Source organism: Scyliorhinus canicula, chromosome 8 (genome assembly GCF_902713615.1).
Source record: "Scyliorhinus canicula chromosome 8, sScyCan1.1, whole genome shotgun sequence".
NCBI classification, from domain to species: domain Eukaryota; kingdom Metazoa; phylum Chordata; class Chondrichthyes; order Carcharhiniformes; family Scyliorhinidae; genus Scyliorhinus; species Scyliorhinus canicula.
The window spans coordinates 153,485,249-153,511,549 of NC_052153.1; the positions used below are offsets into that span (position 1 = coordinate 153,485,249).

General features: G+C 51.4%; 1 protein-coding gene across 3 annotated transcripts in view; it reads left to right on the forward strand.

The window, feature by feature from the left end:
* The first annotated feature begins 2,342 nt into the window (after positions 1 to 2,342).
* Positions 2,343 to 26,301, forward strand: part of hexb (hexosaminidase B (beta polypeptide)) — a 74,436-nt gene continuing 50,477 nt past the window's right edge. The window contains exons 1-3 of one of the 3 annotated variants that reach the window (XR_005461648.1): positions 2,343 to 2,818; positions 25,669 to 25,734; positions 26,112 to 26,158. Coding sequence is in view for 2 of the 3 variants with exons in the window: in XM_038805476.1 (XP_038661404.1) it covers positions 2,404 to 2,818; positions 25,669 to 25,734; positions 26,112 to 26,158 (528 nt within the window). In the remaining variant the exon portion in view is untranslated. The remainder of the gene's footprint in view (positions 2,819 to 25,668; positions 25,735 to 26,111; positions 26,159 to 26,301) is intronic. The other 2 variants (XM_038805476.1, XM_038805477.1) reach the window with 2 other exon arrangements.

The following is a 26,301-nucleotide window of genomic DNA, read 5'->3' on the forward strand; positions in this document are numbered from 1 at the left end:
AAGTGGACAGCACTGTGGCTTCACAGCACCAGGGTCCCAGGTTTGATTCCCGGCTGGGTCACTTCTGTGTGGAGTCTGCAAGTTCTCCCCGTGTCTGCGTGGGTTTCCTCCGGGTGGTCCGGTTTCCTCCCACAGACCAAAGACGTGCAGGTTATATGGACTGGACATGGTCTCACATCGTGCTTGGACATTAGAAACTTTACATATTGCTTTTTCACAAAACATGAAATTGAACTGTTGTAACAGCACCTGTTATTTGTCTTTGGAGAAAAATGAAGAAATTGCCCATCTTTTTAATAGTATTTGTATTATCGAGACCATTCAATAGGATCAATGCTGATCATCCACTTCAATGCCCTTTCCCCACACTATCCCCATATCCCTTTATGTCATTTTTTAAATGATTCATTTACGGGAAATAGATTTTGCTGGTTAGGCCAGCATTTATTGCCCATCCCTAATTGCCCTTGAGAAGGTGAGCTGCCTTCTTAAACTACTGCAGTCCATGTGGTGTAGGTACACCCACAGTGCTGTTAGGAAGGTTCCATGATTTTGACAGAGTAACAGTGAAGGAACAGTGATATATTTCCATTTTTAAAAAATATTTTTATTGGGATTTTTACATTTGGTAAAATCATTTTTATATGTAACCAAACAAAACAGAGCCATTGCCAAATACCTAAACAAAGAAACTAGGCAACAATAGTTGCATATCTGTACAAACTTGTCTGTGACCAAGGTTCCAGTGCTCGCATTCTGTTATTTACATTCGTAATTACCGTCCATATCCAAACTCTTGACTTTCTTTATATAGTAATACGTCTTACAACACCAGGTTAAAGTCCAACAAGTTTATACTGTATATGCATTCATCCAGATGGGGGTGCCCTGATCCACAATTGTGTTCTAGAAGGGGGGGGGGGTTAAGATAATCCCCCTCCCCGGTTTTCCACCAGGCTCCTGGAGTGTGTGTGCTGGGGGGGGGGGGGGGGGGGGGGGGGGGGCAGGTGTGAGGCGGACATCCGGAGGGACATCCTCGTGCAGGAGGCTTCCTCCATTCGGAGCCAGCCCGCCTCCGGCTCCTTCAGCCACAACCCTCATCCTCTCCGAGTTTGCTACCCAGTGGTAGAATAGGAGATTCGGTAGAGTCAGACCTCCCACGTGCCGCCCTCCCTGTAAGGTGGTCTTACGTATCCGAGAGATTCTTCCGCCACCCGCCTCCCCAGGCAAAGGTCATAATTAGTTTTTTGACCCAGATGAAAAAGGATTTGGGGATAAAGATTAGGAGCGATCTGAATACGAAGAGGAACCTAGGCAGTACATTTATTTTGACCGTCTGTACTCTTCCTGCTAGTGAAAGAGGGAGTGAGTCCCATCTTTTTCAGATCCCTCTTTACCTCCTCCACCAGGTTGGTGAGGTTCCACCTATGGAGCCTCGTCAATTGTGGGCCACGGTTGCGGTGGGGGACCCTGCCAAGGCTCAGGGAGGGGAGGGGGGAGGGGAGTGGGGTGACAGGCGAGCAGCCGAGGTGCCCCCCCACAGGACTCGGGCGGTGCCCACTGACTGCCATTACGGCGGCCATCTTGCTGCGCACCCACTGACCACCCACCTCAGCCCGTGGTCTACAGTGACACCGGCCGTACGGGTGTGCCCCCCCCGCCCGCCACAGCACGCACCCCCTCGGCCCCAAACACCCCACCCATCCGGCCGCCAACCGCCCAGGGCCACACCCTCCATGGCAGCCCCCAGTCAGTGCAGTGCCAGCCAACGGTATTCCTGGCAGCAGGACCGGGGGGCCGATGGTGCGGGATACTGACAGGCAGAGGTGCGGGAGGGTTTGAGACCCACACGTACAGTGACCCAGGGCTTGGATCGAACGCGGGTCCTTAGCGTTATGAGGCAGCAGAGCTAACAATTATTATTATTACTGGGCCACCGTGCCGCCCCTGGATGCTGCCAATAAGATGATAATTTAATAACTGGACGGGCTCTTGAGGGAAATAAACTTGCAGGGCTTTGGCAATTGAACAGGAACTGGGACGGACTCCATGGGCCGAATGGCTTATTTTCTGTGCCTGAAGATTCTATTGTTCACATTACAGATTTGTTTTTGTTTGATAATGCATTTGGTGGCGCAGAGCGGCTTTGATTTTGCTTTTAGTTTCCGTGGTGTGGCTCAGGACCCACTGACCAGCGGTCATCCACCCCTCACTGAGCAGGCGCAGCCGTGTGTGCGATAGGAACCGGGCGCTAGGACCCGCCGGGGCTTTGGAGGTCGGGGCCGATCGGCGGTTAAATGCGATTTTAAACGTGTCACGTGACCGACAGCTGCTCACATGACCGTCCGCGCGCGCCGCCTCTTAAAGCGCAGCGCGAGCCGGCAGTGCCCAGTCTGGCAGGCGATGGCGAATCTAGGGAGCCTGGTCGTGCTGCTGCTCCTCCGGCCCGCCTCCGCTCTCTCCGATTGGGCGGAGGACGATATGGTGTACCAGCCCGAGGTGGGCGACTCTCCCTCCGGCTCGCTCTGGCCATTGCCCAAAAGCCTCCACATCAGCCCCGAGCTTTACTGGCTGAGTGGCCGCACGTTTCAGATCGTCCACTCGCCCAGCTCCACCGCCGCTGTTGGCTGTTCCCTGCTGGACAACGCCTTCCGCAGATATTTCTACTACATCTTCGGCAGCAACGCGGCCAGTAGAAGACCCCAGCGGCCGGCTGCTAGCCAGGGCCACACCGGGGAGCTGCGTCATCTACAGGTCACTATTACCGCCAGTGACCCTGAGTGTAACCAGCATCCCAGCATCACTAGCAACGAAGCTTGTGAGTATTGTTCCGGGGAGAAGGCGGCGGGGTGCACCTGGAAATAACCCCCCCTCCCTGTGTGGGGTAGCACAGCGGTTAGCACTATTGGTTCGCTGGGTCCTGGGTTCAATTCCCAGCTTGGATCACTGTCTGGAGTCTGCACGTTCTCCCTGTGTCTGTGTTGATTTTCTCTGGGTGCTCTGGTTTCCTCCCCACAAGTCCTGGAAGATGTGCTGTTAGGTGAATTGGATATTCTGAATTCTCCCTCTGTATCTGAACAGGTGGTGGAATATTGTGACTAGTGGCTTTTCAGAGCAACTTCATTGCAGACACAGGGAGAATGTGCTTCCAAACTCTTGCAGTGCCTGCATTCTTATAGTGCCTTTAAAGCCTCTGAAGTCCCAAAGCCTTTTTAAGAGGGCAAGTTAAAACTGTTTATTTACTCTTCAAATAATTGCAGACAAATCAGTGCTGGGAAAATTATTGGAAGGAATTGGGGGATGAATAAATCATCTTGGACAAGGTTCAGAGGCATTCACAAGAATGATCCCTGGAATGAACAGCTTGTTGTATGAGAAACAGTTGAGGACTCTGGGTCTGTACTTGTTGGAGTTTGGAAGGATGAGGGGGGATCTTATTGAAATGTGCAGGATGCTGCAAGGCCTGGATAGTGGGTTTGGAGAAGGAAAACTAGAAGCAGAGGACTTGATCTCTGACTGAAGGGATAATCCTTTAAATCAGATGAGGAGGATTTCTTCAGCTAGAGTTGGTTTACAGGTGATTTAAGAAGGCAAATGGAATTTTGTCCTTCATTGCTAGAGGGATGGAGTTTAAGACTAGGAAGGTTATGCTGCAATTGTATAAGCTATTAGCGAGGCCACACCTGGAATACTGTTCAGTTTTGGTCTCCTTACCTGAGAAAGGACGTACTGGCGGTGGAGTGTGTGCAGAGGTGATTCACTAGGTTAATCCCAGAGCTGAAGGGGTTGGATTATGAGGAGAGGTTGAGTAGACTGGGACTGTACTCATTGGAATTTGGAAAGATGCGGGGGGGGGGGGGGGGGGGGGATCTTGTAGAAATGTATAAAATTATGAAGGGAATAGATAGGATAGATGTGGGCAGGTTGTTTGTACTGGTGGGTGAAAGCAGAACTAGGGGGCATAGCCTCAAAATAAGGGGAAGTAGATTTAGGACTGATTTTAGAAGGAACCTCTTCACCCAAAGGGTTGTGGATGTATGGAATTCCTTGCCCAGTGAAGCAGTTGAGGCTCCTTCATTACATGTTTTTAAGATTAAGATAGTTTTTTTTTTGAAGAATAAAGGGATTAAGGGTTATGGTGTTCAGGCCGGAAAGTGGAGCTGAGTCCAAAAAAGATCAGCCATGATCTCATTGAATAGCGGAGCAGGCTCGAGGGGCCAGATGGCCTACTCCTGCTCCTATTTCTTGTGTTCTTGTATTATCCCAACCTGTTGTTAATAAAGCCCCTGAGCGCCACATTCCGCCGCCTGTTCGGGTAAGCCGGTACAGGGATTTAACATGTGCTGCTGGCCTTGTTCTGCATTACAAACAAACTTTCTAGCCCACTGAGCTAAACCAGACCATGTTTCAGGTGAATGTATTTTTGGATCTTATAAATGTTGCAGGTAGTTTGACCTACATTGCCACAGTGACACTATCTTTGGAACTGGCATTGATCATTCACTGAACAACCCCCTCCAAGTTTTAAAAGCAGATCATGGATGCTGGGAATTTGAAACAAAATGCTATAAAAACTATGCAGGCCTGGCAGTACCTGTGGAGTGTTGTTTTGAGCTGTATTTGACGCTTCAGAACACGTGTGTTTTGCCAATTTTGGGAAGCTGCTACAGTGGTATTTTTGAGCCTATCGTGCTATTGCCTATATAGAGTGATGTATGTTACTTTAAAGAATAAAAGACTGGGGAGAGGTTCCTGAAGAGAAATTTTGGTTCATCTGCATTCTTTTAAAACATACCCAGCTCACTTGTAGTGGTGTTATGATTCGATCGCCTCTTGGTCTTTTGTGCACTGATAATCGTTGCAGGAAAATTCCTGATTCAGAAAGCAGATTGCTCAGTGTAGCCTAGCATGGTTTCTCTTGGGGTGTTTCTGACTCTTTGACTATCCATGAGGGTGACATTAATACAGGAGTAGGACATTTAGATGCTCCAGGCTGTATTGCCATTCTGCTGCATTATGGTACCTTATTTACATTGCCTTTGCTGTTTTTCATTCCTTGATGTGTAGGAAGGGTATCATCTTCGAAGTCCCAAGGGATTAGATGGGCAATTGCTGTGTGGGTAAGAAGTCTGTTGAATGAGAGGTTAATGTTTTTTTAGATTGGAAGGCACTGTGCAGTCATTTTCTCCCAGAAGTCATGTTCAAACTAGTCCTCTGTTTGATACATCTCTTTTTTTTTTAATATAATTTTTATTGGAATTTTTTACAGAAAATATAAAACATAACGACAAACAATGAAATGCAACAAAATAACCCATAATAACCGTACCACCCCCAGACCGTATCGACGCATGTATCCCATCCCCCACCCCCCCAACCCCAATGAACACCAAAAGAACTTCAAAATAAATTTAAATGAAATAAACAAATATAGTCATCGTTCCCCCCCCCCCCCCCCCCCCCCGGGTTGCTGCTGCTACTGTCCCCGTACCCTATCGTTGAGCCAGAAAGTCGAGAAAAGGTTGCCACCGCCTAAAGAACCCTTGTACCGACCCTCTCAGGGCGAATTTGACCTTCTCTAGCGTAATGAAACCCGCCATGTCATTGATCCAGGTCTCCACGCTTGGGGGCCTCGCATCCTTCCATTGTAGCAAGATCCTTCGCCGGGCTACTAGGGACGCAAAGGCCAGCACACCGGCCTCTTTCGCCTCCTGCACTCCCGGCTCCACCACAACCCCAAAAATCGCGAGTCCCCATCCTGGCTTGACCCTGGATCCCACCACCCTCGACACTGTTCTCGCCACCCCCTTCCAGAACTCCTCCAGTGCCGGGCATGCCCAGAACATATGGGCATGGTTCGCTGGACTCCCCGAGCACCTGACACACCTGTCTTCACCCCAAAGAACCTACTCATCCTTGTCCCAGTCATGTGGGCCCGGTGCAGCACCTTGAATTGGATGAGGCTAAGCCGCGCACACGAGGAGGAAGAATTAACCCTCTCCAGGGCATCAGCCCATGTCCCGTCTTTGATCTGTTCCCCCAGTTCCCCCTCCCACTTAGCTTTCAGCTCCTCTACTGACGCCTCCTCCGCCTCCTGCATAACCTTGTAGATATCAGATATCTTCCCCTCTCCGACCCAGACCCCCGAAAGCACCCTGTCGCTCACCCCCCTCGCGGGAAGCGAAGGGAATCCCTCCACCTGCCGCCTAGCAAATGCCTTTACCTGCAGATACCTGAACATGTTCCCCGGGGGGAGCCCAAATTTCTCCTCCAACTCCCCCACGCTCGCAAACCTCCCATCAATAAACAGGTCCCTCAGCTGTCTGATGCCCGCTCTGTACCAACCCTGAAATCCCCCATCAATGTTCCCGGGGACGAACCTATGGTTCCCCCTCAACGGAGCCTCCATCGAGCCCCCCACTTCTCCCCTATGTCGCCTCCACTGCCCCCAAATCTTGAGGGTAGCCGCCACCACCGGACTCGTGGTATACCTCGTAGGAGGGAGCGGCCACGGCGCAGTTACCAGGGCCCCCAGGCTTGTATCTCCACAGGACGCCCTCTCCATCCGTTTCCATGCTGCCCCCTCCCCCTCCATTACCCACTTGCGCACCATCGACACATTGGCCGCCCAATAATACCCCGAGAGATTGGGTAGCGCCAGCCCCCCCCCCCCCCCTCTCTACCCCGCTCCAAGAAGACCCTCTTCACCCTCGGGGTCCCATGCGCCCAAACAAAGCTCATGATGCTGCTCGTAACCCTTCTAAAAAAGGCCCTAGGGATAAAGATGGGCAAACACTGAAAAAGGAACAAGAACCTCGGGAGAACCGTCATTTTGACGGACTGCACTCTACCCGCCAACGATAGCGGCACCATGTCCCACCTTTTAAATTCCTCTTCCATCTGCTCCACCAGCCTGGTAAAATTAAGCTTATGGAGAGTCCCCCAACTCCTGGCCACCTGCACCCCCAGGTATCTGAAACTCTTCACTGCCCTCTTAAATGGGAGTCTCCCAATTCCCTCCTCCTGATCACCCGGGTGTACTACAAATACCTCACTCTTGCCTAAATTTAACTTATAGCCCGAGAAGCCCCCAAATTCCGCTAACAGCTCCATCACCCCCGGCATTCCCCCTTCTGGATCCGCCACATACAACAGCAGGTCGTCCGCATACAGCGATACACGATGTTCCTCCCCACCCCGCACCAGACCCCTCCATCTCCCTGACTCCCTCAACGCCATAGCCAAAGGTTCAATCGCCAGTGCAAAGAGCAAGGGGGACAGGGGGCACCCCTGCCTGGTCCCACGGTAGAGCCTAAAGTACTCCGATCTCCTTCCATTTGTAACTACACTTGCCATCGGAGCCACGTAGAGCAGCCTCACCCATTTGATGAATCCTTCCCCGAATCCGAACCGCTCCAGCACCTCCCACAGGTACCCCCACTCAACTCTATCAAACGCTTTCTCCACATCCAGCGCCACCACTATCACCGCCTCCCCCTCCACTGCCGGCATCATAATAACATTTAGCAGTCTCCGCACATTCGTGTTGAGCTGCCGTCCCTTGACAAATCCTGTCTGATCCTCGTGTATCACCCCTGGTACACAGTCCTCTATCCTGGTGGCCAGGATCTTCGCCAGCAACTTAGCGTCAACATTGAGGAGCGAGATAGGCCTGGATGATCCACACTGCAAGGGGTCCTTATCCCGCTTTAGGATCAGAGAGATCAGTGCCCGCGACATCGTCGGGGGCAAAGCCCCCCCTCCCATGCCTCGTTGAAAGCTCGCACCAACAGGGGGCCCACCAGAACCGCATACGTTTTATAAAATTCCACCGGGAACCCGTCTGGCCCCGGCGCCTTACCTGACTGCATTTGTCCAATCCCCCTGACTAGCTCCTCCAACTCTATCGGCGCCCCCAGCCCCTCTACCAGCTCCTCTTGAACCCTTGGGAACCGTAGCCTGTTCATGAAGCTCTCCACCCCCCCTCTCCCCATCGGAGGTTCTGACCGGTACAGTTCCTCGTAGAAGTCCCTAAAGACCCCATTTACTTCTGTCCCCTTCTGCACTACATTCCCACCCCTATCCGTCACTCCACCAATTTCCCTAGCCGCATCTCGCCTGCGGAGCTGATGCGCCAACATCCTGCTCGCTTTCTCCCCATACTCGTATACCGTGCCCCGCGACCTCCTCCACTGTGTCTCCGCCTTTCTGGTGGTCAACAAGTCAAATTCGGCCTGCAAACTGCGCAGTTCCCCCAGCAACCCCGTCCTCCGGTCCCTCCGCGTATCTCCTGTCCACATCCAGGAGCTCCCCCACCAGTCTCTCCCTCTCCTTCCTCTCCCTCCTTTCCCTATGGGCCCGGATGGAGATCAGCTCCCCCCGGATCACTGCTTTCAGAGCCTCCCAGACCATCCCCACCCGGACCTCCCCCGTATCATTGGTATCAAGATACCCCTCAATACTCCCCCGGACCCTCCTACACACCTCCTCATCAGCCAGCAGCCCCACATCCAGGCGCCAGAGCGGGCGCTGGTCCCGCGCCTCCCCCATCTCCAGATCAACCCAGTGCGGAGCATGGTCTGAGATCGCTATGGCCGAATACTCTGCATCCTGCACCTTCGGGATCAATCCCCTGCTCAGGATGAAAAAATCTATTCGGGAATAGACCCTATGGACATGGGAGAAAAAGGAATACTCCCGCGCTCTCGGCCTCTCAAACCTCTAGGGATCCACCCCTCCCATCTGGTCCATAAACCCCCTCAGCACTCTGGCCGCCGCTGGTCTCCTACCCGTCCTTGAACTGGACCGGTCCAGTGGGGGATCCAGAACTGTATTAAAGTCTCCCCCCATGATCAGGCCCCCTGTCTCCAGGTCCGGAATGCGCCCCAACAAGCGCCTCATGAAGCCGGCATCATCCCAATTCGGGGCATATACATTAACCAGCACCACCTTCTCTCCCTACAGCCTACCCTTCACCATAATATATCTGCCCTCCTTGTCCGACACCACCTCAGCCGCCTCGAACGCCACCCTCTTCCCCACCAGGATCACCACCCCCCGGTTCTTTGCGTCCAATCCTGAGTGAAAAACCTGCCCCACCCACCCCTTCCTCAGACGAACCTGGTCCGCCACCTTCAAGTGGGTCTCCTGGAGCATAGCCACGTCCGCCTTCAGCCCCTTCAGATGAGAAAATACCCTGGTTCTCTTAACCGGCCCATTCAGCCCCCTCACGTTCCAGGTAATCAGCCGAATCAGAGAGCAACCTGCCCCTCTCCCCCGCCGGCTAGCCATAGCTTATCGACTGCTCGCCCCAGGCCAGCTCGCCCCGCCTCACCCGTTCCCCATGGCGATAACGCTTCTCCTCTACCCCCCCCCCCCGGCCCACGCCAGCTCCTTCCTGGCCATTCCAGCAGCAACCCGGTATCCCCCCCCACCCCCCCAGGCTAGGACCCCACCTAGCCGCGACGCACCCTCCATGGTACTTCCGTGAGTCAGCTGACTTCTGCTGACCCGGCAGCTCCTGCCAAAACCCATCTCCTCCTGGCATGGGGTCATCCCTCTCTTGCCACACCTCCTTGGCACTGCTTCAGCGCGGGAAAGAAATCCAGTAGAGGCCACGCCCCCACCTCCAGCCCCGCCCCGCAGCGCGGACAACCAGAGGAAAGCCCGCGCTTTCACACTGCCACACCCCACCCTTCCGACGCAGCTCCTCAAAATCCAGTTTCACCCCGGCCCCGTACAGAAGAGAACATATAAAGCACATACCCCCAACGTTCCCTACATACCCCACACCCATACCCAACAGACAAACCCACCCGGAAACAGAGCAAAAAGAAAAGCAGCATAAAAAAACATGTGTCAAAATTGAAGAACAGCAACAGCGAAAACAGCAACGGCCATAGTGTGTCCCCAGATCCTAGTTCGAGTCCAGTTTCTCCGCCTGTGCAAAGGCCCACGCCTCCTCCGGGGACTCGAAGTAGTGGTGCCGGCCCTTATATGTCACCCACAGACGCGCAGGCTGCAGCATTCCAAATCTGACCTGCTTGGCATGCAGCACCGCCTTCGTCCGGTTGAACCCGGCCCTCCGCTTTGCCACCTCCGCACTCCAGTCCTGGTAGATTCGCACTACCGAATTCTCCCACTTGCTGCTCCTCTCTTTCTTGGCCCAGCGCAGCACACACTCCTGGTCACTAAATCGATGGAACCGCACCAGCACCGCCCGCGGGGCTTCATTTGCCTTGGGACTCCTGGCCAGCACTCTGTGAGCTCCCTCAAGATCCAGGGGCAAATGGAAGGACCCCGCTCCCATCAACGAGCTCAACATCGTGGTCACGTACCACGGGAGATCCGACCCCGCCAGGCCCAGGATCCTCAAATTCTTTTGCCTCGTGCGAACGTCCAGCTCCTCCAAGCGGTCTTGCCACTTTTTGTGAAGTGCCTCGTGCAACTCCACTTTCCCCACGAGGACCACTGCCTCCTCCTCCCTCTCAGCGGCCTGCTGCTGCAACTCCCGGATAGACACCTCCTGGGCCGCCTGAGCTCCAAGCAGCTTGTTGGTAGTCGCATTCAGTGAGTCCAGCAACTCAGCCTTCAGCTCCGCAAAACAGCGCAGAAGAGCAGCTTGCTGCTCCTGCGCCCACTTCCACCAGTCCTCGGGTGTTCCGCCGGCTGCCATTTTGTCTTTCTTCCCCTGCTTTTCTTGGGGAGCTGCTGCAGCTTTTTCCTTTGCCCCACTCCGGGTGAGCACCATAAATTATGGGGAATGCTCCTCTAGACACCTTCCCCCACCGGGATTCGTTGCGACAGCGCCGTTTGGGGCCCTCAAATCGGCCCAAAAGTCCTTGAGTAGCGGGAGCTGCGGTGCGGCTTAGCCGCAACTGCAAAGCCGGTTTTCTGACCGCTCCACTCCTAGTCCAGGCCATCCACCGGTGGAGAATCTGAGAAGGAGTGTTCCCACACGGGGAAAATTCCAAACAGCACCACTACGATCCCTTAAAAGAGCCCCAAAGTCCGAAAATAGTGGGAGCCACTGAACGTGCGTCTTAGCTCCGCATCACCGCTACCGGAAGTCCGTCTCCGCTTCTTCAATGGCCTTGGTGAGATCTTTTCACAGTTCTTCCCTCTGCTGCTAGAATTCAGCTTTCATAAAGGCCCTCAGGTCAGCTTGAGACCTATAAGCTGGCCCTTCCCCCGCTAGCATGCTTGCAGAGCCTTTTGTTTGCTGTTGTTCAGACAAATCTTGCACTGTTTCTGAGGGTCTGATAACCAAGAAACATCCTATTCCTGGGGGAAAATACTCCTTGAACATTCACCCACGCCTTTTCATCGAAATTCCAACCCGTGCTGCCCAAAAAAGAGCTCTTTTCTGCAACCTTAGGCAGGAGCTGCCTTGTGTGCTCACTCACTTCATGATGCACACCGGAAGTCCTCGATACATCTCATGCTCTTTCCTGCATTGACCTTTACATACCACAAAATTTCCCCACTTGCTTTGTAACTTTTCGCTTCTGTTTACAGACCTGCTGTGCTTGCCAACAGTGGCATCTATAGACCATTCTCTTATCCTTTTATCCTAGTAATTTTAATATAAATGATGAGCTGATGTAGAGGTCCAAGGGAAAAACCTCTGGAAAACGCACGGTAGCACAATGGTTAGCACTGTTGCTTCACTGCCAGGAACTGAAGGTTCGATTCCTGCTAGTGTCACTGTCTGTGCAGAGTCTGTACTTTGTGTCTGCGTGGGTTTCCTCCCACAAGTCCCGAAAGATGTGCTGTTAGGTGAATTGGACATTCTGAATTCTCCCTCCATGTACCCAAACGGGTGCCGTAGTGTGACGACTAGGGGACTTTCACAGTAACTTCATTGCAATGTTTGTGACACTACTTGTGACACTAATGAAGATTATTGTTATCAAGAATATTCTCTGCTCTGAGAGCTTCAAGGGGCTGGAGGGGACTGGTTTTGTGGGGAGGGGGGGGGGGGGGAAAGAGCACAGGGTTTCGCTCTATGCAGATGAACTGCTTCTGTACGTTTCAGACCGAGTAGAAGGGATAGAGGAAATATGAAGATTTGGGGGGGAATTCGGCTGGTTTTCTGGGTATAAGCTAAATGTGGATAAGAGTGAGATGTTGGTGGTTCAGGTGAGGGGACAGGCGGGGTGACTGGGGGAGCTGCTGTTTAGGTCAGTAGGGGGCAGTTTTGGGTACCTGGGCATCCAAGTGGTGTGGGAATGGAACCGGCTGCATAAATTTAGCCCGGCTAGTTTACCAAATGAAGGACAATTTCCGGAGATGGGACGCGCTCCAGTTGTCACTGGCCGGGGGGGTACAAACAGTGACAATGACGGTCCTCCCGAGGTTCCTATTTGTATTTCAATGTCTCCCCATTTTTATTCCGCGGTCCTTTTTTTTTAAGCGAGTCAACAGGGTGATCATAGGCTTTGTCTGGACGGACAAGACCCCGCGGGTAAGGAAGGTAATGCTCTAGCAGAGCCAGGGAGAGGGCGCCTGGTACTGCCAAATTTTAGTAATTATTACTGGGTGGCAAATATAGCCATGATCAGGAAGTGGGTGGTGGGGGAGAGGTAGGTGTGGGTGCGTATGGAGGCAGCTTCTTGTAAGGGCACTAGTCTGGGGGCGCTGGTAACAGCACCTCTGTGGTTCCCGCCGACGTGGTACTCCACCAGTCCCGTGGTGGTGGCAGCCCTGAGTTTGGGGCCAGTGGAGGCAGCATGTGGGAGCATCGGTCTGGGCCCCAATTTGTGATAACCACTGGTTACCCTGGGGTGTATTGGGGGGGGGGGGGGGTGGTTCAGTGTATGGCAGACAGCGGGGATTGAGAGGATGGGGCATGTGCTCATACATAGAATTTTGGACACTAAGGGCAATTTATCATAGCCAATCCACCCAACCTGCACATCTTTGGACTGTGGGAGGAAACCCACGCACACACGGAGGATGTGCAGACTCCACACAGGCAGTGACCCAAGTCGAAATCGAACCTGGGACCCTGGAGCTGTGAGGCGATTGTGCTATCCACAATGCTACCGTGCTGCCCTTAAGAAGAAATTAATCTACACTCCATTATTCTACCCTAATCCATGTACCTATCCAATAGCTGCTTGAAGGTCCCTAAGGTTTCCGACTCAACTACTTCCACAGGCAGTGCATTCCATGCCCCCACTACTCTCTGGGTAAATAACCTACCTCTGACATCCCCCCCTATATCTTCCACCATTTACCTTAAATTTATGTCCCCTTGTAATGGTTTGTTCCACCCGGGGAAAACATCTCTGACTGTCTACTCTATCTATTCCCTTGATCATCTTATAAACCTCTATCAAGTCGTCCCTCATCCTTCTCTTTTCTAATGAGAAAAGGCCTAGCACCCTCAACCTTTCCTCGTAAGACCTACTCTCCATTCCAGGCAACATCTTGGTAAATCTCCTTTGCACCTTTTCCAAAGCTTCCACATCCTTCCTAAAATGAGGTGACCAGAACTGCACACAGTACTCCAAATGTGGCCTGACCAAGGTTTTGTACAGCTGCATCATCACCTCACGGCTCTTAAATTCAATCCCTCTGCTAATGAACGCTAGCACACCATAGGCCTTCTTCACAGCTCTATCCACTTGAGTGGCAACTTTCAAAGATCTATGAACATAGACCCCAAGATCTCTCTGCTCCTCTACATTGCCAAGAACCCTACCGTTAACCCTGTATTCCGCATTCATATTTGTCCTTCCAAAATGGACAACCTCACACTTGTCAGGATTAAACTCCATCTGCCACTTCTCAGCCCAGCTCTGCATCCTATCTATGTCTCTTTGAAGCCGACAACAGCCCTCTTCACTATCCACAACTCCACCAATCTTCGTATCATCTGCAAATTTACTGACGCACTCTTCAACTCCCTCATCCAAGTCGTTAATGAAAATCACAAACTACAGAGGACCCAGAACTGATCCCTGCGGTACGCCACTGATAACTGGGCTCCAGGCTGAATATTTGCCATCCACCACCACTCTGTCTTCTATCGGTTAGCCAGTTTGTTATCCAACTGGCCAAATTTCCCACTATCCCATGCCTCCTTAGTTTCTGCATAAGCCTACCATGGGGAACCTTATCAAATGCCTTACTAAAATCCATCCACTGCTTTACCTTCATCCACATGCTTAGTCACCTCCTTAAAGAAGTCAATAAGACTTGTAAGGCAAGACCTACCCCTCACAAATCTGTGCTGACTATCCCTAATCAAGCAGTGTCTTTCCAGATGCTCAGAAATCCTATCCCTCGATACCCTTTCCATTACTTTGCCTACCACCGAAGTAAGACTAACTGGCCTGTAATTCCCAGGGTTATCCCTATTCCCTTTTTTGAACAGGGGCACAACATTTGCCACTCTCCAATCCTCTGGTACCACCCCTGTTGACAGCGAGGATGAAAAGATCATTGCCAACGGCTCTGCAATTTCATTTCTTGCTTCCCATAGAATCCTTGAATATATCCTGTCAGGCCCGGGGGACTTGTCTATCCTCAAGTTTTTCAAAATGCCCAACACTTCTTCCTTCCTAACAAGTATCTCCTCGAGCTTGCCAGTCTGTTTCACACTTGTCCTCTCCAACAATATGACCCCCCTCGTTTGTAAATACTGAAGCAAAATACTTGTTCAAGACCTCTCCTATCTCTTCAGACTCAATACACAATCTCCCGCTACTGTCCTTGATCGGACCTACCCTCGCTCTAGTCATTCTCATATTTCTCACATGTGTAAAAGGCCTTGGAGTTTTCCTTGATCCTACCTGCCAAAGATTTTTCATGCCCTCTCTTGGCTCTCCTAATCCCTTTCTTCAGTTCCCTCCTGGCTATCTTGTATCCCTCCAGCACCCTGTCTGAACCTTGTTTCCTCAGCCTTGCATAAGTCTCCTTCCTCTTAACAAGACATTCAACCTCTCTGGTTTAGCTCACTCGGCTAAATCGCTGGCTTTTAAAGCAGACCAAGCAGGCCAGCAGCACGGTCCGATTCCCGTACCAGCCTCCCCGGACAGGCGCCGGAATGTGGCGACTAGGGGCTTTTCACAGTAACTTCATTGAAGCCTACTTGTGACAATAAGCGATTTTCATTTCATTTCTTGTCAACCATGGTTCCCTCACTCGACCATCTCTTCTCTGCCTGACAGGGACATGCATAAAAAAAACACGTAGTACCTGTTCCCCTTGAACAAGTTCCACATTTCACTTGTGTCCTTCCCTGACAGCCTATGTTCCCAATTTATGCACTTCAATTCTTGTCTGACAGAATTGTATTTACCCTTCCCCCAATTGTAAACCTTGCCCTGTTGCACACACTTATCCCTCTCCATTACTAAGTGAAAGTCACAGAATTGTGGTCACTACCTCCAAAATGCTCCCCCACTAACAAATCTATCACCTGCCCTGGTTCATTACCAAGTACCAAATCCAATATGGCATCCCCTCTGCATACCGAGTTAGAAAAGCTTCCTGGACACACTGCACAAACATTACCACATCCAAACTATTTGATCTAAAGAGTTTCCACTCATTTGGGAAGTTGAAGTCACCTGTGACTTCTACACCTTTCCAAATTCTGTTTCCCAATCTGTTCCTCCACATCTCTGCTGCTATTGGGGGGCCTATAGAAAACTCCCAACAAGGTGACTGCTCCTTTCCTATTTCTGACTTCAACCAATATTACCTCAGTAGGCAGATCCCCCTCAAACTGCCTTTCTGCAGCTGTTATACTATCTCAAATTAACAATGCTACCCCCCACCCCCCCCAACCTCTTTTACCATCCTCCCTAATCTTGTTGAAACATCTATAACCTGGGACTTCCAACAACCATTTCTGCCCCTCTTCTATCCAAGTTTCTGTAATGGCCACCACATCGTAGTCCCAAGTACCGATCCATGCCTTAAGTTCACCCACCTTATTCCTGATGCATCTTGCATTGAAGTATACACACTTCAACCCATCTCCTTGCCTGCAAGTACACTCCTTTGTCAGTGTTACCTTTCCCACTGCATCACTATGTGCTTTGGTGTCCTGAATATCAGCTTCCTTAGTTGCTGGACTACAAATCCGGTTCCCATTCCCCAGCCAAATTAGTTTAAACCCTCCCGAAGAGTACTAGAAAACCTCCCGCCCAGGATATTGGTGCCCCTCTGGTTCAGATGCAACCCGTCCTGCTTGTACAGGTCCCACTTTCCCCAGAATGCGCTCCAATTATTCAAATACCTGAAGCCCTCCCTCCTACACCATTCCTGCAGCCATGTGTTCAATTGCGCACTCTCCCTATTCCTAGCCTTGCTATCACGTGGCACCGGCAACAAACCAGAGATGACAACTCTGTCTGTCCTGGCCTTTAACTTCCAGCCTAACTCCCTAAACTTGTTTATTACCTCCACACCCCTACCTACATCGTTGGTACCAATGTGCACCATGACTTCTGGCTGCTCGCCCTCCCTCTTCAGGATCCTCAAGCCACGATCCGAGACATCCCTGGCACCCGGAAGGCAACATACTTTCCAGGAGTCTCGCTCGTGACCACAGAATCTCCTATCTATTCCCCTAACCATTGAATCTCCTATTACTATTGCTTTTCTATTCTCTCTCGCTCTCTCTCTCGCTCTCTTCCCCCCCCCCCCCCCCCCCCCCTCTGAGCCCCAGAGCCAGACTCAGTGCCAGAGACCTGGCAGCTAGGGCCGTCCCCCGGTAAGTCATTTCCTCCCCCCCCCCCCCCCCCCCAACAGCATCCAAAACCTTGGGTGTGGCTACCTCCCTGTAACTCTTCTCGATAACCCCCTCTGCCTCCCGGATGATCCAAAGTTCATCCAGCTCCAGTTCCCTAACACGGTCTCTGAGGAGCTGGAGTTGCGTGCACTTCCCGCGGGTATAGTCAGCGGGGACACCAGTGGTATCCCTCACCACCCACATCCTACAGGAGGAGCATGCATCTGCCCTAGCCTCCGTCCCCTCTTGCTTTACAGAATTAGCTGCCCTGTAGACCAACTGGACCTCCGCTCTCCGACTCTGCGTCCAGTCAGCTGCACTCTAAACTCCTGGCTCCCTTCATGCTCTTTGATAAATATAGGAAATGAAATGTAAGGAGCACCGTACTCACTCAGTCACCAAACTCTCACTGTAGCACTCGAATGCAACCAGTTCAGCACTCCAGTGCAAACCTAACCTTGCCAGCTCACCCCTGATCCTGTGTGACTTCACCTTTTGTGCTAGTCTGCCATGAGGGACCTTGTCAAAGGCCTTACTGAAGTCCATATAGACAACATCCACTGCCCTACCTGTATAAATCATCTTTGTGACCTCCTCGAAAAACTCTTATCAGGGTAGTGAGACACTATCTCCCCTTCACAAAATTGTGCTGCCTCTCGTTAATACGTCCACTTGCTCCCAAATGGGAGTAGATCCTGATGAGCTGATAAAAGTTGCAGCTTACCTTTTTTTAAAAAAAAAAAGGTAATTGGCTCAACTAACTGAGTTTGTTGTTCAGGTTGGTAATGCCACGGTGTGGGAAACTGAATTCTTGACCTACACTGGCTTCACTGTGATACTTGACGAATGATGCATTGTTGGAAGTGCCAACTGAGGTCCATTCTGGAAGAATCTATGGCCCCCCTTTTCAGCAGGGTTCACCCTATATTCTTGAAACAAAATAGGATCTAGTTTGCCAATGTGAGATAAATTGGCTGCTCAATTTGCCTATGTAAAGTGTGAAGTCAGAAATAATTTTCTGTAGAAACAAAGACTTGTGTTTTTATATAGTACTTTTCACAAAAAGTCATTGGCCAGCACGATTAAAGAAAATACCAAGGCTCTTTATACGTATATAAAGAGCAATGGTTTGATTAGTAAGTTTGCGGGCTACACAAAGGTTCATGGAATTGCGGATAGCGATGAGGACCGTCGGGATATAGACCAGTTGGAGACTTGGGTGGAGACATGGCAGATGGAGTTTATTCTGGATAAATGTGAGGTAATGCATTTTAGAAGATCTAATACAGATGGGAAATACAGTAAATGGCAGAACCCTTGGGAGTATTCATGGGGGATCTGGGTGTACTGCACGGTAGCACAGTTGCTTCACAGCTCCAGGGTCTCTGGTTTGATTCCCAGCTTGGGACACTGTCTGTGCGGAGTCTACATGTTCTCCATGTCTGCGTGGGTTTCCTCCGGGTGCTCCAGTTTCCTCCCACAGTCCAAAGATGTGCAGGTTGGGTTAGGGGGATTAGCCATGTTAAATTGCCTTTGGGTGTCCAAAAAGGTTGGGTGCAGTTACTGGGTTAGGGGGATAGGGTGGAGGGAAAATACCAAGGCTCTTTATATGTAAAGAGCAATAGGGTTTGCCCACTCAAGGCCAGGGGGAGGGAATCTGTGTGGAGCCAGAGGAAATTGGTGGAGGTGTTAAATGAGTACTTTGCTTCCAAGGGCTTGGGTTGGTGCAGACTTGACTTAATGGTCACCTGCACTAAATTCTATGATACAGGTACAGGTCACAAAGTGGCAACGCTGGTGGAGAAGGTAGTCAAGAAGGCATACGACATGCTTGCCTTCATTGGCCAGGGCATTTGAGTAAAAAAATTGGCAAGTCATGTTTTAAAAAAAAAAAAATGTTTTTCATTGGATTTTTGCACAAGAGTATAATTTGCTGTTATTTACACAGGATATGATATATCTATATAGACGCAAGTAGGCCTCCGTTCGTGCCGATGAGGCACTTCGGGAGGGCAATCCTCTAGTGAGTTTGGTGCCGGTGTTGCCCCTCCCTTCCCCTGGTTGGATTTTGCTGCCGTTGTCGTCTTGTAAATGTTGCCGCTTCATCCTGCCCCCCTATCCTCTGCCTGTGTTCTCCTTTTTTCTCTGTTCCTGTGGATGTCAGGTTGGTTAACATCCTCTCTCTCTTCCCCCCCCCCCCCCACCCCCGGTTCTATCTCCCCCTCTCGGCTTTGGCTACTTTCCCCTGGTTCCTGGTTATTCTTCTCCTTGTTTGTTGGCTACAAACGAGTCCCAGAGCAATCGGGTGAATGGCTCCCACGTTCTGTGGAAGCCGTCGTCTGACCCTCAGATGGCAAATTTAATTTTCTTCATTTGGAGAGATTCCAAGAGGTCGGACAGCCAGTCTGCAGTTTTAGGTGATGCTGCTGACCGCTAGCCGAACAGGATTCTACGTCGGGCGATGAAAGAGGCAAAGGCAAGGGCATCTGCCCTCCTCCCCAGAAATAGATCTGGCTGGTCTGAAACCCCGAAGACTGCCACTTTCGAGCATGGCTCCACCCTCACCCCCACCACTTTGGACATTTTCCTTGAAGAAGGCAGTCCAGTACTCCAAGTCTGGGGCAGGACCGAACATGTGGGCGTGGCTGGCCGGGTCTCCTTGGCACCGTTCACATCTGTCCTCCACCTCTGGGAAGAACCTACTCATACGGGTTCTTGTTAAGTGGGCTCTATGTGCCACTTTTAGTTGTCAGGCTGAGTCTTGCGCAGGTGGAGGTAGAGTTGACTCTATGCAATGCTTCGCTCCAGAGTCCCCACCCTATCTCATTCCCCAGTTCCTCCTCCCATTTCCTTCTTGTTGCGTCCAGTACGGTGTTGGCCCCTTCTACCAGTCGGTTGTACATGTCACTACAGTTTCCTCTCTCTAATATGCTTGTGTCTAATAACTCTTCCAGTAATGTCTGTTGTGGGCAAGTCCTTATCTCCATTCAATAGGAAGTTTTTGAGCTGCAGGGACCTTAGCTCATTTCCCCCTGGCCAGCTGGGTTTCTCTTTCAGTTCGTCCAGTGTCGCAACCCTGCCGTCGGTGTATAGGTCCCTGACTGTCAGTGTCCCCTCGTCCTGGCTCCACCTTTTTGAAGGTGGCATCAGTCAGTGCTGGTGGGAACCTATGGTTGTTACAGATGGGAGCTTTGTCTGACATTTTGGCCAGGCCAAATTGCTGCTGTAGCTGATTCCAGGAGGTCCCCTTACAGCAGACCTCCTCCGTGGGCACCCACTTGGCTTCTGGCTCCTTGATCCATCCCCTTACTTGCTCGGCCGTCGCTGCCCAGTGGTAAAATTGCAGGTTTGGGAGGGCTAGCCCTCCCCTTTTTGTTTTGTGATCCTAGCATTCTTTTCCCAGCCCCCATACGAAATCCACGATTAGTTTGTCTACTGTTTAGACAAAGGCCTTGGGGACCTAGATCGGGATGGTTCTGAATAGAAGAGGTACCTGGGCAGTACGTTCATTTTGATTGTCTGTACACTCCCCGCAAAGGAGAGTGGAAGTGTGTTCATCTTTGCAGGTCCTTTTTTACTTCCTCTGACAGACTGGTGAGGTTCCATTTGTGGATCCCTTTCCAGTCATGGGCTATTTGGATCCCCAGGTAGTGGAATTTGAGTCGGGCTTGTTTAAACGACAGTCCCGTTAGTGCTGCCCCACCTACTTGTGGGTGTACCGGGAAGATCTTGCTTTTGCTCTTGTTGAGTTTGTAGCCCAACAAGGTGCCAAACTCTTTCAGGAGCGAAATGATTCCGTCCATGCTGCTTTGTGGGTCCGAGATGTAGAGGAGCAGGCATCTGCATAGAGTGCGACTCTGTGCTCTCTGCCACCCCTTCGGATCCCCATCCAGCTTTTTGCTGCTCTGAGCACAATTGCTAGTGGCTCAATCGCTAGGGTGAACAGCAGCGGGGACAGTGGGCATCCTTGTCTGTGCCCCTGTGCAGCTGGAATAATCAGGAGTTGGTGTTGTTTGTCCGTACGCTCGCCATGGGAGTGTTGTATAGGAGTTTTACCCAGGAGGTGAATCATGTTCCAAGCCCAAACTGCTCCAGTACCTCTCTGAGGTATTTCCATTCAACTCTGTCGAAGGCCTTCTCTGCGTCTTGGGAGACGATCACCTCTGGTGTTCTCTCCCCGGAGGGGGTCATTATCACGTTCAGCAGGCGCCTGACGTTGGAGGTAAGCTGTCTACGTTTGACAAAGCCCGTCTGGTCATCTGCGACCACCTCTGGCACGCAGTCTTCTAGCCTTTTGGCTAGGATCTTGGCCAATATTTTGGCATCTGCGTTCAGCAGTGAGATGGATCTGTATGGCCCACATTCCGTTGGGTCTTTATCTTTCTTGGGTATCAGCGAGATTGAGGCCTATGTTAGCTTGGGTGGCAGTGTGCCCTTCGCCAGCGAGTCTGTGAACATCTGGCCCGCAGGGCCAGTGCTGTCGCAAATTGTTTGTAGAAGTTGGCTGGGAATCTTTCTGGTCCTGGTGCCTTCTCCACCTGCATGGAGCTTACGCTGTGGGCTGTTGGGCCCTGCACGTTTCCAGCCTCATGTCCATGTAGTGTGGAGCATGGTCTGATATCACAATTGCGGAGTATTCTACTTTGTCTATCCCCGAAAGCACTGTTTTCACCACAACAAAAGCCAATTCTGGTGTATACGTTATGTACTGGGGAGAAGAAGGAAAACTCCTTCTTCTCCCCTGGGTGGGTGAACCTCCAGGGGTCCACCGCTCCCATCTGTTCCATAAAGTGACCGAGTTCCCTTGCCATGTTTGCGGTTTTCACTGTTTCTCTCTCTTTCCCCCCCCCCCCCCCCCCCCCCCCCCCCCCCCCCACCACCACACATGATTAGCCAGTGCATCGCTATGTCAGGGATTTCTGCCATGGTCGTCTTGATGAAGCTCGGGTCGTCCCAGTTGGGCGTGTACACGTTAACTAGTACTACCGGTGCCCCATCCAGGGTCCCACTAACCACGACTTGCTGTCCCCCAGGGTCTGCAACTGTCTTTGTCGCCCTAAACATCGTCTATTTGCTGACTAGTATTGCCACCCCCCTGGCTCTCATCCCGTAACAAGAATGGTAGTTCTGTCCCACCCAGCCCTTTCTTACCCGCAGTTGGTCGTGCTGTCTCTGGTGCGTCACTTGAAGGAAGATTATGGCTGCCTTCATGTTTTTTAGGTGGGTGAGGACTCTTGAGTCTTTTCACTGGGCCGTTGAGTCCCCTTGCGTTCCAGGTGACTATCCTGGTAGGGGGCTTCTGTCTCTTTGCTCCTGTGGGATAAACCATACTTGGATGGTGGACGTGCCCCTGCCCTCTGGGGTTTCCCTTTGTTAGGGGGCCGTCCAGGATGTCCGCTGTCACTGCGCTCTCTATGCAGTCGGGCCCCTGCGCTCTGGGGCCTCCCTCTGTCCAGGGGGCCCCCTGCCATGGTCACCTGCTATGCAGCTGCCATGTGGGTAGACCCCTTCACTTTGCGGTTTCCCTTCACCCAGAGGCTGTACTGGGTGGATGTTTGCAGCGATTCCTTGTTCCGAGCCCTTGGTTGCGGCACTCAGTAGCCCTATTGCTGTTCCTTTTGTCCCTGTGTCCGCCCCTCCAACCCTCTCTTTCCCCCTCCCTGCCCCCAAGTCCGTCCCTTTTCTCCCCCTCCCCCGTATGTCCCTCTTTCCCCTGCTCTTGTCCCCCTTCGCCGTCCCCTCTGTTGGGGGCGCGCTGCAGTCCTGCTTTTTTGCATGTCCCCAGTGCTAGCCTTCTTGCTAGTGTGGCGACCCCCCCCCCCCCCCCCCCCCCCCCCCCCCTTTCCTGGGGAGTTACTGTCTCGCTCCTCCCCTGCCCAGCCTCTGCATTTTTTCGCCCACTTCCCCGCCCTACCCTGTGCTCCTCCTGTTTGCTCACCCTTCTCCACTACTCTCATACCCTTGTGCTGGGGTCTGGTTTCCAAGCTACATTGGTTTGTTGGGTAGCAGTTTGCTTTTTGTTCAGGGTGCGCTTCCCATGTTGGGGGCGGTGGGGCCTGGCACTGCCTTACCCCCCCCATCAGCACGTTGTTGCACCTTAACAGGGCCCCCCTGTGTTTCTACCCTTGCTGTTGGTTTTCCAGTCCATGTTCTTCGATGAATTTGTTTGCGTCGGCGAGGGATGTGAAGAAATACTGTTTCTTTGTATGTGACCCAGAGGTTCGTTGGGTACAGCATACCGAATTGCACCTTGTTCCTGTGAAGGGCTGCTTTTGCTCTATTGAATTCGGCCCCAATGTCTTCGTACACTCTAATCAGGTGCCCTTCCCATCTGCAGCTTCTGTTTTGCCTGGCCCAGCGCAGGATTGTTTCCCTGTCTTTGTACCGGTGCAGTTTGGCTATAACTGCCCTCGGGTGTTCCCCCGCCCTGGGTTTCGGACACAGCGATCAGTGCGCTCTGTCCATTTCTGGTGGGTTGGGAAAGGTTTCCCTCCCCACTAAGTTGCCCAGCATCTCGGCCACGTAGGCTGTGGGGTTTCTACCCTCAATCCCCTCTGGTAGGCCCACTATCCTGACATTTCGTCGTCTTGAGCGGTTTTCCTGCTCGTCCACCCTGCCTTTCGGGCTTGTGCCCAGTCTCGCCATCTCCTTCTCCAGGGCCTTGATCCGGTCGCTCATGTCAGTCGCAGCCCTTTCCAGATCATTTTAATGGTTGCCTTTTGGGTTTCCAGCTTCTCCTCCTGGGCTTCCAGTTTCTTCTCTGCTCTGCCCAGGGCGAGCTGCACCTCCGCCAGGGCCTTGGCCATTGCTGCCTGCACTGCGGCCTCTATGTCTGCTTTGGTGTCTGCCTAGCTTTCCTGCTTGTGTTCCCTCAGCACCTCAGCAAAGGCTGTCTCCTAGTTCCCCTCTGGCCCAGGGGGTAGAAGCTCCTGTCTGCCCAGTTCTTTTAGTTGCAACGAGGCTTCCATTCCGCTGCTTCGTGTGCCAGTTAGCTCGTCTGAGTGGGCTCGTCTATTGCCCCGTTTGCTCTTGGTACCCTTTCTTCCTCTGCTTTGGCTCCCTTCTGGCATTTTCTTCCCCCTTCCCCTCTTTTTCTCTTCTCTTTCCCCCCCCCCCCCCCCCCTTCTGAGGAGACTTTTCAGGTAAGTTTGGTTTTCTTTTTTGATAAGCATGGAAGGAGAGGGGGAGTGTTCTGTCCCTTAACAGTTTTCTTTTTCGAAGTCTGTCTTTTTTTAAATCCACCCTCAAAGCGGGAGTTTTCATTTTCTCTTTTTTTCCCCCCCTTCTCTCTTTTTCTCCTGCCCCTCTTTCCCCCTCCCCCTCCTCTTCCTCATTCACCCTGGGACCAGAGGGAGAGAGAAAAGCTTCTTGGGCCGGGAGTCCCCCTTTGTTCCACCGCTGCCTGCCTCGTGGTGGTTGCCGCGGGGGGGGGCTCGATTGAGCAGGCAGGCCCGCGCTCCGCTGTGCCGTCTCCATTCGGTGGGGGGCATGATGTGACTCTCTTGGGTCACTTCCTGGTCTCCGGCCCGTGGCTCCTCCCGGGTACCTTTCCTCTCTCTGGCTCGGCTCCCTGTGGCCTCCTCTCCTTCTCCCGGGGGGGAGTGCTCTCCCCACGTGCCTCTCCAGCTGCTCGCTCCGTTCCCGAGCGCCTGGGTCTCTGCCCCCCCCCCCTCCTTTTCCTTCGCTCCTGCCGTGCAGGGGCCCAGTCGGCCTGGCTCATGCACCCGGGCGCACGTTCTACGTGGGGGAACGGGACCCCCCCCCCCCCCCCCCCCCCCCCCCCCCCCCCCCCCCCCCCCCCGGAGCTCCTCTGTATGCGACCGCTCCCCTCTGCCGCCGGAAGTCCTCTCCAAAAATTGGTACGTCATGTTGCTGCTTTATGGAACCTTAGTTGGGCTGCACTTGAAATATAGTGTTGTGGAGGCTTTGGCGAGAGTACAGAAAGGATTTACCAGGATGTTGCCTGGTATGGAGGGTATTAGCTGTGAGGAAAGTCTGGAGAAACTTGGTTTGTTCTCACTGGAAGGATGGAGGTTGAGTGGTGACCTTAATATTAATAGAAGTGTAAAAGATTGTGGGGCATGGACAGAATGGGTAGTCAGAAGCTTTTCCCAGGGTGGAAGAATTACTAGGGGGCATAGGTATACGGTGTGAGGGGCAAGGTTTAAAGGAGATGTATGAGGCAAGTTTTTTGGTTTTTATACAGTGGGAGCCTGGAACTCTCCAGGTGAGGTAGTGGAAGCAGATACGATAGTGACCTTTAAGGGCGTCTGGACAAATCCATGAATAGGATGGGAATAGAGGGATATGGTCCCCGGAAGTGTAGAGGTTTTAGTTCAGATGGGCAGCATGGTTGGTACAGGCTTGGAGGTCCTGTTCTGTAATTTTCTTTGTTCTTTTCCCACTGATGCCACTGAACATCTCTGAAGTTCTTTTGAAATGTAGTCACTGTAGTTGTGTAGGAAATGTGACGGCCAAATCACATGCAGCAAATTCTCAAATAGCAGTTTGATAATGACCAGATAATCTGTTTGTGGTGTAGACGGAAAGATAACTATTGGCTTTGACACCAGAATTAACTCCCCTGCTCCTATTGCCATAGTACCATTTATATCCGCCCAAACAGGTAAATTAAGTCTCTGTTTAATTTCTCATCTAAAGGTTGGCACCTCCCAATGATGCAGCACTCAGTCAATACTACACCAAAGTGTCAGCCTTTTGTGCTGAAGTTCTGGAGTGGGATTTAAACCTAGAATGTTAGCAAGTATTCTGCCAGCTGACTAAGCTTTTTGAAGTTGCCCAACAGTATGTTAATTTGCCATATAAATTAAGGATATTTCTTAATGTGTAATCAAATTGTTCTGCTTTCTTTGGTCAGAATCTGACTGATTTTGTCTACTTGCGTTTTATTTTTTTAGATGAAATCAGTGTTACTCAACCTGTAGCTACTCTGAAATCAGAAAATGTGTGGGGTGCACTGCGAGGTAAGTGATGAAAGGATTGCGGCAAAACCTTTATCTTGCTAAATTAGCAACTTTGTATTTCAAACAGAACAGGATGGCACATGTAAACTAATTGTACCCATTCCCTTATAATGGATGAAGCATTATACCACCTATTATTAAATGTGACATCTGGGATCCATTAGTAAATTTGTATTGAATGGTTAACTGAAGTTTGATAAATTAAATACACAATTCATCTGCTGACCACTTTAAACTGTTCAGTGTGGGAGAAAATCAAATCCCCCATGTCCGAACAATGTTTTTACTGCTAGTTCGACTTTGTAGGCTAACTAAACTGTCAATTGACTTTGATAATTAAAAAATATATATATTCATGCAATTAAAATTTGTTTCAGGATTGGAGACCTTCAGCCAGTTGGTTTATGAGGATGAATATGAAACTGTAAGCTATTTTCAGAATTCTGATTTCTGGACATTTAATAGTTTTTCCTTTGCTCTTTGTCAAAATATTTCACAAGTAAGGTTGGCACACCAATTGTGCAGTAACTTGGGGTTCTTCAAGTATAGACCTTTATTGGAAAGGTT